The sequence below is a fragment of the Natator depressus genome, chromosome 1, assembly GCF_965152275.1.
Source record: "Natator depressus isolate rNatDep1 chromosome 1, rNatDep2.hap1, whole genome shotgun sequence".
NCBI lineage: Eukaryota > Metazoa > Chordata > Testudines > Cheloniidae > Natator > Natator depressus.
In genome coordinates this window covers 53,912,520-53,924,590 of record NC_134234.1, presented here as the reverse complement: position 1 = coordinate 53,924,590, position 12,071 = coordinate 53,912,520, and the positions used below count along the sequence as shown (strand labels likewise).

The following is a 12,071-nucleotide window of genomic DNA, read 5'->3' as shown; positions in this document are numbered from 1 at the left end:
AGGTTCATTATAGAGAATTTACCATTATAGATGTAAGGGTCTAAATGAACTGAATGAATTCTCCCCTGACAGCTAGCTGGGAAGGGGAGAGACTTCCAGAGCAAACTGTATTTACATGTTTCAGAGTAACAGCCGTGTTAGTCTGTATTCACAAAAAGAAAAGGAGTACTTGTGGCACCTTAGAGACTAACCAATTTATCTGAGCACAAGCTTTCGTGAGCTACAGCTCACTTCATCAGATGCATACACCTACTCTGCTTAGATATACAGCAGATAGAGCACTGTTGCTCAAAATGATCAACTTTGGCTGGTGTTGGGTTACAAATCACTTTAGTACTGAATGCAGGGGTAGATGAAATGCTGTTACCAAAGTTGTTGGCATTACTGTATGAATACAGGCAAGCAGGACTGTGCTTAACCGGTCCCAAATGAGGAGGTCACCCTCAGCTGAAAGGACCTCATTGAGTCAGGGGCTCAAATGCCAGAGCACTGTGAAAGTAGAGGGGTGGGGAGAGGTATGCCAGCCAGGAGGTGTAGACCCTCCCCCAAGGGTCGTCCCTGTACTGGTTTAACCTGTTACCCCCAACTGTTCAAAGAAAGGGCTAAATAGGCTACACTAAGAGACTGCTGTTCAGAGGTCACAGCAGAGAGGCAGGTGGCAGCAGAAGGTGACTGACAGTTGGCTGGCAAACGAGTGGATGGTTAGTCGGAGAGGCGTGGTGAGTGGCTGGCGGAGAGGTGCGGTGAGCAGGTGGCCAGCAGAAGTGGCTGGTGGGAGTGGCCGGTGAGTGGCCGGCAGGGCGGATGGCGGAGAGGAGCGGCCAGCAGGGTGGCTGGCAGAGAGGACCAGAGCAGAGCCCTGCAGAGAGGCATGGCAATCAGCCGGCAGGGTGGCTGGCAGAGAGGGGCGGTGTGCGAGTGCCCAAGCAGCGGAGTGAGTAAGATCAGGCACATGAAAGGGACTTTTGGATTGCTGGACTTAAGACCCTGAGGGGAAAAGGACACTACTCAACTGCCTTGGGGGTGGGGTCTTTTGCTCATGGTTTATGTTTATGAACCCTGTTTGCAGTGTTTTCCCAAATTAATGCTGAGTTACTTCCCTCCTTTTATCAAAAGTTTCTTTTCTACACTCAGACTCTGTGCTTGCGAGTGGGGAAGTATTGCCTCTCAGAGGCGCCCAGGGGTGGTGTGTAATTTTCCCAGGTTACTGGGTGGGGACTCAAGCCAGTTCTGTGTCGTATTGATGGAAAAGGACCATTTGATATTGAACCTGGACCTGGTTGCTGCTGACTTCACCTGGCAGAGGGGTCACAGAGAGAAATATCAAGTTTAAAAAACATCAACAAACATCTTTCATGCCTTACCATAGTCTACAATAGGGTCGTAGCATGCAAAGCTTTCACGTGCACCTGCTTCCATGGCTTTATTGAAAGTCATTCTTCTTTGTGGACAGGGACCTAGATTGAAAAATGTAAATATATATTCAACATTCCCACCCTATCCTAAGAGAAACAAATGACTGGAAGCTAAAGCTAGATAAAATTCAAACTCAAAATAAAGTACACTTTTTTAACACTTCAGGTAACTAACCATTGGAACAATGTACCTAGGGATATGACGCATTTTTTTATCACATTGAAACTTTAAATCAAGACTGACTAGCTTTCAAACAGAAGTTATGGTCTTGGTGCAGATACTACTGGGTGAGGTTCTAGGGCCTGTGTTTTGCAGGTCAGACTAGATGATCATAACTGTCCCTTCTGGCCTTAAAATTTAAGAATCTATGAGCAGCTGGCTGCTATGAAGAAAGAATTCATTTGGAACTGATTCAGTCACATTTATCATTACCGTACCTTCAGCACACTGGCAAACCTCCGCATGGCACAGTTTTGATAACATGGCACTCTGTTTGGGTGCATTGTAAAATACACTGCATTTTCTCCCTAAAGAAAGGAAACAAAATAATTGAATTCTCAAGCAGCCTAAATTGAAAAAGGTAATGATGGGCCAGAGTGCAGAGTTCACCTTTGCAACCAAACTTCCCCAGTGCACTGAGGGTGCTTCTGTGCAACCTGAATGAGCAACTGCAGTCCCTTAAATCTATAATATTGATGAGAACTCATTGTTTGGATTCCAACTGAAAAATGTGTTTGATTTTAAACCCCTGTTTCTTTTTTGTTTCACCACATAAAACATCTGTTTAAAAAGGGACACAGTCAACACTAATTTACAAGTTTTAAATAATGTCTATTAAGGACATTTGTCCTATGAGCCATCTTTCTATCTCTGGGCCAGATGGTGTAAATCAGCATGACTCCTTTGACTTCAGTGGAGCTGGGTCAATTTACACCAGCTGCAGATCTAGCCCTATGTTTTCATTGTGCTCAGAATTATGGCAGGTGGGGAAGGTCAGAATCTAAACAGCTCAGGATGGGGGTTTAGACTGGGCCCCAAGTGGTTGCACTTTAGAGCTCTGGAATTTGTTCTCTGCTATCCTCATCTGCTAGCAGGGGCAGCCTGAAGAGAGAAGAGAAAGAGAACTTAACAACCTTACTGCTTTTAAGTCCCACAGGGAGTGGGACTTTGAGCAACCTCACATCAGGGTATCTTTCTTTTGCAAGTACAGTTCACTGCCATAGCATTTACAGAGAAGAGAGCAACAACTTTGCTCCTGGTATTATATGGGTCTGAGGAGGCCATTGCCTCTCAGAGTATGTCTACACCACAAATGAAGGTGTGACTGTAGCACGGGGAGGCAAACCTGTGCTAGCTTTAATCTAGCTAACACAGGTTACAATAGCAGTGATGTGGTAAAACAGGCTAGCCCCCTGAGTAAAAGCCTGCTGGGGACTCTGGGAATGTATTGAGGTTGCTAGAACTGTGCCACTATGTCTTCACTACTATCGTTACTCATGCTAGCTAGATTAAAGCTAGTGTTGGTATGCCTACCCATGCTCTAGTCACACCTTCATTTACAGTGTAGACATAACTTGAAAGGCACTGTCTTCGCTATGGTTTGATGATGGTTACACAGAGAGCACTGCTGCCTCTGACTTTCTTTGAACAGTCTCTCTTTTATTTCTCACCCATTAAGTACTATACACTGACTATTTAGCTTTATCCTGGTTTAATCAGAACTTCAGTTGTATTTTGGCTCATAAATCTGATCACTCCAAATACCAATGGCTCAGTCTTCAGTCAGAGTCAGGCAAGTGTAATTTAACTTAGTTTCTGTCTGCCTATTGCTACAATCCCCAATATTCTTCTTCCTTACCCCCAGGCTCCTTTATTTTAGCAGCTAAAATGAAATCTGAGATATTTAGATGGGAATAAGAAATGCACCATATCTTTGTATAGTGTATAGAAAGCTGTTATAGATGATCCCAACCAAAGCCCCAGATTCAAACAGTGCTGAAGTTTGGATGCTCCTAAATTCTGGATCTGGATTTTACAACTGGCACCTAGCTTTAGAATAGACCATACCAAAACCGGAAACACCCCATTTTCCCTAAAACTTTGAAATCTGTATCTAGATCTAAATTTTGCAACTTGGTTCCATTTCTAGAAATCAAGAAGTGTAAATGAAATACTCTGTCTTACTATGTCTGTAGAATGCCTAGCACAACAAGGCTCTGATCCTGATTGGGGACTCCAGATTCTACTGGAAGGCATATAATATTTTGCAGCTGAAGTGTCTCCTTTCTATAAAAGGACTTCTAAGAAGCCTAGGATTTGGAGGACTTAGCTGGTTTGGGGGTTGGATGTTTTAAAGGAAAAAATGTGGTCTAATAAACAAAGCGCAGTGGTGGACAGAGCCACAATGGAAAGCTTAAAGGGGAAAACATTCTGTAAAACATTTACTGTTTCTTGAAAAAAAAAGTTCTGATGCAAATTCATCAATTAAACATTTTCTAGTCGATAACGATCCACACTGCAAATACCACCACCATGTATGGCACTACTTGATCACCGTGCTAACAGTACCATCAGAGGCCAAGGTTTGAATCAACATAGAGACTGAACTAGTCTCTTTGGCCCAGATCCTCAAAGGTATTTAGATATCTAACTCCCATTTAATGGATTGAATAAGGCACCAAAATACCTTTGAGAATCTGGGTCTTTGTCCTTAGAGTTGATCCCAGGGACAAATTTGGGGAAGCTTGGTCTACTGCTGCTTGTGCTCTATGTGATCTGTGGAGATCAGTCTTACACAAGCCTGAAAAGTTCACTTAAAAACCTCATACAAGTAAAAATATGAATTTTCAGTCCCCTGCAATCAATGCAAACCAGGAGATCACTTCTTTAAAAGATCTCTGTTAAAGTGCGCTCTCACTGTGACATTACCAATCATTATTCAGAGGGGAGTCTTTTCATTATGCAGTGTAAAAAAAATACATTGATTCACACGTCGCATTCCAATATATTAGGGTTTCCTCTCAACGGACGGAAGGGAAAAATTCAATCTTGGCCTCTTGCCCTTTCTAAATAGTTTCATGTTCATTTTTTCTATACTGCTGGGTCAGCTTACCAGGGTTGTAAAAATCATAAATGATGGCGTTTGCTGGCTGTACTAGACCCATGGGATTGATTTGCTTAGCCCCGAACGACACACAGTCTGGTTCAGATCCATTACTGAGCTGCAGAAAAAAAGAAAACAGGAACAACATTTGTTAAAAAAAGAGAATTAATACTCCCCAACCACTCCCCAATTTATTTGTGCCTATAGAGTTGGATCTGCTGACCACTTTTTTTTCTGACCGCATGGCTGAATTAACTGGCTGCTTCAGCCACAAGTGCATAAGGTTGTTCTTTCCCAGGTTATTGGGAGTTTTGACTCAATATGCTAAAGACTTGCTACTAAAGAATAAGACGGTTTATTGGCTGTGTACAGCATCAATGGTCTTCTCTTTCTGAGATCCTCGCTCAGGAAAGTATCCCTAATCATCAGAGCTCTTGCTTTCTTTTAAGCATGTGATTAAGTCCCACTGAAATCATTCTGAACAGGAATGGAGGCTTAAAGGCTTTCCTGAATCAGGCCCTAACATCCCAAAGTGCCCTGTGCCCGTATACACTGGTTCTTTTATAGAACTAAGGGACAGCTTTAGACCTGTGTTAACTAGATAACTGCATAGGGCCTGTGGCAGGGTGGACGAGGTCCAGAGGTCCCCTGCTGGAGGCCTTGCGGTCCTGCATCACCCTGTCCCAGAATAGAGCAGCGAGAAGTCCTCTAGTCTAGGCAGCCTAGAGTGGCTGCGGAAGAGTGGCCAATCAGAGGGGCTGCTAGAGCCACCAATAAGGGGCCAGAAGGGCCAGATAAAAGGCGAGCAGCAGAGCAGAGCCTTCAGTGGCTGTGTGGAGCCTGATAAGGGAGGACCAGGTGTGTGGCTGGACTGCGGATAGCTCACTGCAGAGAGCTCACCAGACAGAACTGAGCCCAGTGAAGGCTGCCAAAGACTGGGTGCCTGACTGGCTGGATAGAAGAGCAGCAGAGCTGTCAAAAGGTCAGTGTGAGCAGGCTGAGCCTGGGGACTGAGCACAAAACCTGGCCAGACCAGACAAGGGTACCGAGATGTCCCCTGCTGGTCTGGTTGTTGCAGACTGAGCCCAGGGAGGGCTGCTGAAATGGACACCAGTTGAGGGTACCGAGATGGGCCCTGGCTGTGTGTATGAAGAAGGCAGTGCCTCTGGGAAGAAGCCTAAGAGCTACGGCCCCATACCAGGGCAGTGATAAGAACTCAGGACTGTATACCCTGGAAGCGGGAGAAGCATGGGTGGCTCAGCCGGAGGGCTAAGCTGCTGAAGACCAGCTGAGAGAACCACTGGCCGGGGGATGGGTGGTGCCTGTGAGAGAGGTGGGTGGCACCCCACTGAAAGAACAAAAAAACAAAAGCAGGCTCATACCTAACCGAGAGAAAGGGGGTCATCCACGAGAGGTGGGTGCTCCCCCTCCCCCTGTGAAAAGAACTGTGTTTGCAGGCACTATTGGCCAGAGAAAAGGGGGCATGCACAAGAGGTGGGTGCTGACCCTGTTACAGTTTATTTACATTTATATATGTTACATTTATTTATGATCCCCACATAAACACAGTCACTTTGTCAGCCATAGCAGCACTAACATATCTAATTTTTTTTCTCCTCTAGTTTGGCCCTTGTCCTTAATTTCTTTTCTTGCTGCTACCTTCTGCATAAATCACGTGCTAGTGGCATCTGTGCTTGAGTGTCACTTAAGGATGTGAAGTATCTCAAATGGCTGAAGGAGGCAGTCACCATGTGAAGTGATGCCACAGGCATGTCAGGGGCATTGTAGATACCCAGAAGGCAGATAATTTGAGGATGTCCCTGTACATCTCTCTTGTCACGGGCCCTGATCCAGCAAAGCACATATTTAACTTTACACATGTGGAAACACACTGTCTGTAATGGAATTACACTCATGCCTGAAGTTATGCACATGCATAATTGCTTTGCAGGATTCGGGCCCTGGGGCCTCACAAATATTAGCAATTGTTCTGGCTTGAATGGATTCATTAGGGGCTCTGTGACTACTTTGTTCCAAAGTTCTGGTCTAGAACATGGTATTAATCTTTCTGGGTATTACAAAGGCCTAAAGATACTTTTGGAAAAGAATGGGTATGTCCTCTAATCAATACATGATGGTGCACTGCTGTCCTGTGTCTGGGTGGACTACATTGATCTCATCAGCAGTACCAACAATATACAGATTTAAAAGATATGCCTGTGAACAAACTCTCTTCTTCATAATATCACCTGACAGAAGTTGGAAAAGTCATACAGGATTCACTCACCTCTCCAAAGTAGAGCAAAACCTTTCCTTCTTTGTACTCAAAGTGGTCGATGTATTGGTCTGCAGACTTTACCAACTGCAAAAACAGAAACATGATTTTTACCTGGGTTTAAAATTGGTTTTGGCTTATGCTGGCTGTTTTAAACTGTCTAGCGGGGTATAGTACCGGACTGGCTGATTCTTCCTTAGAATGAACAGACTCGTTCCTTGGTCTGCTGTTCCTTTATGGGGTGGAGGACCTAGGCAATTTTCTGGATGAGTATATGGAGGGACTGTTTGCTCATTTTTATTGTATTTTATTTATTAAATCCATTTATGAAGGACATATTGTGAGAATCTAATGGTCATAATACAAAAGAGTACAAAAAGTTAAGATTTGAGTTGACTCAAGCAGCCAAACACCATATCCAGCCAGGGACTATTTTTAAAAAAAAAGTCTAGTAGGACAAATCCAGTAGTCATCAGACAAAAGCAATCAATCCCTAACTAAGGGTACATCTAAACTATGTGAGCTAGTGGTGCAATTTGCAGCTCACATACCTAAGGCTGTCAGTTAATCGTAATTAACTCAAATATTAATCATGATTTAAAAAATTAATTGCGATTAATCGCACTGTTAAACAATAGAATACCAATTGACATTTATTAAATATTTTGGATGTTTTTCTACATTTTGAATATATTGATTTCTATTACAACATAAAATAGAAAGTGTACAGTGCTCTTTATTTATTTTTGATTTAAAATATTTGCACTGTAAAAATGATAAACAAAAGAAATAGTATTTTTCAATTCACCTCATACACGTACCATAGTGCAATCTCCTTATTGTGAAAGTGTAACTTATAAATGTAGATTTTTTTTTGTTACAGAACTGCACTCAAAACCAAAACAATGTAAAACCTTAGAGCCTACAAGTCCACTCAGTCCTACTTCTTGTTCAGCCAATCGCTAAGACAAACATGTTTGTTTGCATTTACAGGAGATACTGCTGCCTGTTTCTTATTTACAATGTCACCTGAAAGTGAGAACAGGCATTCACATGGCACTTTTGTAGCTGGCGTTGCAAGATATTTACATGCCAGCTACACTAAACATTCGTATGCCCCTTCATGCTTCGGCCACCATTCCAGAGGACATGCTTCCATGCTGATGACGCTCGTTAAAAAAATGAGTTAATTATTACATTTGTGACTGAACTCCTTGGGGGAGAATTTTATGTGTCCTTCTCTGTTTTACCTGCATTCTGCCATATATTACATGGTATAGGTGTCTTGGATGATGACCCAACGCATGTTCATTTTCAGAACACTTTCACAGCAGATTTGACAAAATGCAAAGAAGGTACCAATGTGAGATTTCTAAAAATAACTACAACACTCGACCCCACGTTTAAGAATCTGAAGTGCCTTCCAAAATCAGAGAGGGGCAAGGTGTGGGGAATGCTTTCAGAAATTTTAAAAGAGCAACACTCAAACTACAGAACCCAAACCACCAAAAAAGAAAATCAATCTTCTGCTGGTGACATCTGACTCAGATGATGAAAATCAACATGAGTCGGACCGCTCTGCTCAACATGTCATCAGCATGTATACATGTCCTCTGGAATGGTGGTTGAAGCGTGAAGGGACATATGAATCTTTAGTGCATCTGGCACGTAAATACCTTGCAATGTATTGTATATTCTTTTGTTGGTCATATTTACAGTGCAAATATTTGAAATAAAAAAATAATAATCTAAAGTGAGCACTGTACACTTTGTATTCTGTGTTGTAATTTAAATCAATATATTTGAAAATGTAGAAAAACATCCAAAAATAGTTAATACATTTCAATTGATTTCTATAGTTTAACAGCGCAATTAAAACTGCGATTAATCCCGATTTTTAAAATCATGATTACATTTTTTTTTAGTTATTTGCGTGAGTTAACTGCGATTGATCAACAGCCCTAACTCTTTCCATAATGAAAATGTCTATCCTGATTCTCAGTTTCTTGTTAATTATTCTGCAAACTTTTGAGAGAAGTGGGGCTAAAAACCAACCCTTTTACTCTTCTGATAAACACAGACTCCCAAAGAACAGTGCAAAAATAATAAATTAAATTACAGATGTCAATGAAAGAAATGCTCCTCACCTGCTCAAGTTCAGCTGTGTCAGGTTCCAAGCCACTTAAAAGTGAGAGATCAACTAGAGACATCTTTGGTATATTGGGACCTGCAGACCTGTTAGGGAAAATTGCTGTCAGTAAATGCTTACATTGTACAACGTATGCACTGTTGCTGTCGCCATGTCAGTCTCAGGACATTAGAAACACTAGGTGGGTGAGGTAATATCTTTTACTGGACCAGATTCCATCGATGAGAGAGAAACAAGCTTTCTATGTAACCTTGTCTCTCTCACTAATGGAAGTTGGTCCAATAAAAGATATTACCTTCCCCACCTTGTCTCTCTACATTGTACATTTAAATTTTGTTACAAAGAGGGTCATCTGAAGAGCTTGGCCATTCCTGCCTGGTGATGATGAAACAGATTATGATTCCCATTGCCAATGAACACAATCCAAAATTTCCCTAGCAGCCATTTATTTAAACTTATCTACCTAGGAAAGTAAATAGCTTAAATTTTATGTCTAGAGACTAAATTCCTAAATATCCAAAGGTCTGTTGTACTTTTCTAATGCACTTTAATTCTGCTCCTTTCCCAAATTCTTCAGAGTTAGATTATTTTTGTTGAGCCATCCCCAAGAAGCCAGAGATGATGATGGTATGTTACATTTACACAGTGCCTCTCATCAGAAGCTGTCCAATGTGCTTTACAAATGACAGTGGCTCTTTGATAATTCATGCTGTGGTAAACCACAACCCCTTAAATACACGCTGGATTGCAAATATGCAGTACACTGTGCTGGGGAGGACAGTGCAGATATTATCACACACCCTAAGAGCCACTGAAGGAGTCTCACATCACTCATTGCCACTGGCCCTGGTACCAGGTGAGTCCTAGTCCTCCTCCCACTCTTGATGCTGCTATTCCCTGGGGGTAGCTAGACCAGGTGGTCACTGCTCCCAAGGCTCTACGGGTGGCAGTGGAAGAGCCAGATTCCAGCAGGGCAGTTGGCCTGTTAGAATGGTTGTTACCACCACCCGGCTCCTCTGAAATGGGGGTTCTCAGGAAGGCCACTGCCATGCTCTCTGGCAGCCCTAGCCTAACTGTGGGAGCAAGCAAAATGGCTGCTGTAACCCTATTCTGTATAGGACACTATGTTCTGCCAGCTCTGCCCTTTCCAGCTTCTTGATTAGCAAACAACAAGACATCCCCTCCCTGCAAACTAGAGTGGTAGTAGCCATCTTCTTTACTCACTATGGCTGGGCTGGGGCTTCAGAGGAGGTGATAGCACCTCTCCAAAAAGCAGTGCAGCATTATGAATGGGAGAGCTGGGGTAGGTACCTTTATCCCCATTGCAGCTGCTAATTTACTGGAGTAGCTCTTCCATATGATCAATAAATCAAGTGGCAGTTGCCTCCCCTCAGGGTGTTCAGTCAGACATTACCAAACAACCCTAGCAGTCACAGCAGCCACTTAACCAAGTGTCCATAGCTAAGGCTACATTTTAGTCATAGGTATTTTTAGTAGAAGTCATGGGCAGTAAACAAAAATTCACAGCCCATGATTGTGCATGACTTGTACTATGTACCCCTGACTAAAACTTGGGCTGGGGGCTGCAAGTGCTCGGGCGGGGGGGTGGTCTGGGCGCACCAGGGGTGCTGGGGGGATGGCACAGGACCCCCACTGGTGCTGTGGAGGCAGGTGGTGGTGTGCAGCCCAGGACCCCTGCTATTGCTGGGGTGGAGGGTTGTTGGGGCGGGTAGGCTTCCTACCTGCCTCCTCGTGTCCCTGCAGCTTCTAGGGGGAGGGAAAGCCAGGGGGGCTGCACGCACTGCCCCTGCCACAAGCTCTGGCTCCGCAGCTCCCATTGGCTCCCATTGGCTCTCATTCACTGGGAACCATTGGCCCCCCACTACCCCGAGGTAAGAGCCTCCCCGCACCCCAACCCCCTGCCCCAGCTCTGATCCGCCTCCCACAACTAAACTGCCCCAGCAGCGGCTGGTGCTGCTGGCCCAGGGCTGCACCGGCCTCTGCAGAAATCATAGAGGTCACAAAGTCATGGAATCCATGACCTCCATGACAGACACACAGCCTTATCCATAGTTAATGAGCATATTCACATATTCCTGTAGGAGGCTCCAACACAGCAGCTACAGGAGGACTTCAATGAGCAGCCTAGCACCCAAAATGCAAGTCTGATGGGCACTTTCAAAGTGCCCTTTATTGTACCTTGATCCCATGAGGTACTAAATGCCTTCACCTTCCATTATTGTACGCAGTGTTGTTGTAGCCATGTGGGTCCCAGGATATTAGAGAGACAAGGTGGGTGCGATAATATCGTTTATTGGACCAACTTCCACTAGTGAGAAAGACAAGCTTTCAAGCCACACAGAGCTCTTCTTCAGGTCAGATCTGTGTGACTCAAAAACCTGTCTCTGTCATCAACAGAAGCTGGTCCAATAAAAGATATTACCTCACTCACCTTGCACCTCACCTCCCATTGACACATATACAGAACAAAAGCAAGTTACAAAGTCCTGCCTAAAACTGTGAGCTGCCACTGCTTAAAAGCCACCATTGCACAGGAGGAGAGTGAAACAGCAGCCTTAATAAAGGCCCTTCTCACCCATTGGGATCCAGTGCCTCTACTACCCAACTACCAGTTTCTCTTCATTCCCATGGTTCCAACAGAGCCAGGGGCACTAAGAGCCCGACCTTCCCCTCTGCTCTCCACACAACAGCACCGCCAACCAGTAGTAAATGGACTAGCTCTTTTCCAGGGCATTAAAGAGTGCAAGGGAGCAGGGGAGAATATGTGACATCCACAGGGAGAGGGAGGTTACTCACACAGGGCACACACCAACACTCCATAATCTGCAAACTACACTATTATCACTGAGGTTCCCCTCCTCTTGGGTGTAGTTCATTGAGTTTCTGTTGTTTACATCTGCTGAAGTGCAACCACCTCTGGGGTGGAGGGCAGCAGCCAGGTGAATAGTTGGCATACACCACAGCTATGTGGCTATAAGGCAGGAGTAAATTTTTGACCAAGAACACTGGGGCAAAATCTTCCATTAAAACAGACAGACAGACAGACAAACTATTCTTTAATGTTATGCAGAGCAGAAAGGAGCTTGATGTTTAAGATCTTGTGTGAA

The 12,071-nt window shown here is 44.0% G+C and overlaps 1 protein-coding gene across 1 annotated transcript in view; it reads right to left on the bottom strand.

The window, feature by feature from the left end:
* The window catches only part of LOC141981972 (complement C4-like), a 93,047-nt gene that overhangs the window by 10,446 nt on the left and 70,530 nt on the right, over positions 1-12,071 (bottom strand). Inside the window, exons 34-38 of the mRNA XM_074943589.1 lie at positions 8,942-9,029; positions 6,807-6,881; positions 4,529-4,637; positions 1,854-1,943; positions 1,365-1,457 (exon numbers count right to left, since the gene is read on the bottom strand). Coding sequence (XP_074799690.1) covers positions 1,365-1,457; positions 1,854-1,943; positions 4,529-4,637; positions 6,807-6,881; positions 8,942-9,029 — 455 coding nt within the window. The remainder of the gene's footprint in view (positions 1-1,364; positions 1,458-1,853; positions 1,944-4,528; positions 4,638-6,806; positions 6,882-8,941; positions 9,030-12,071) is intronic.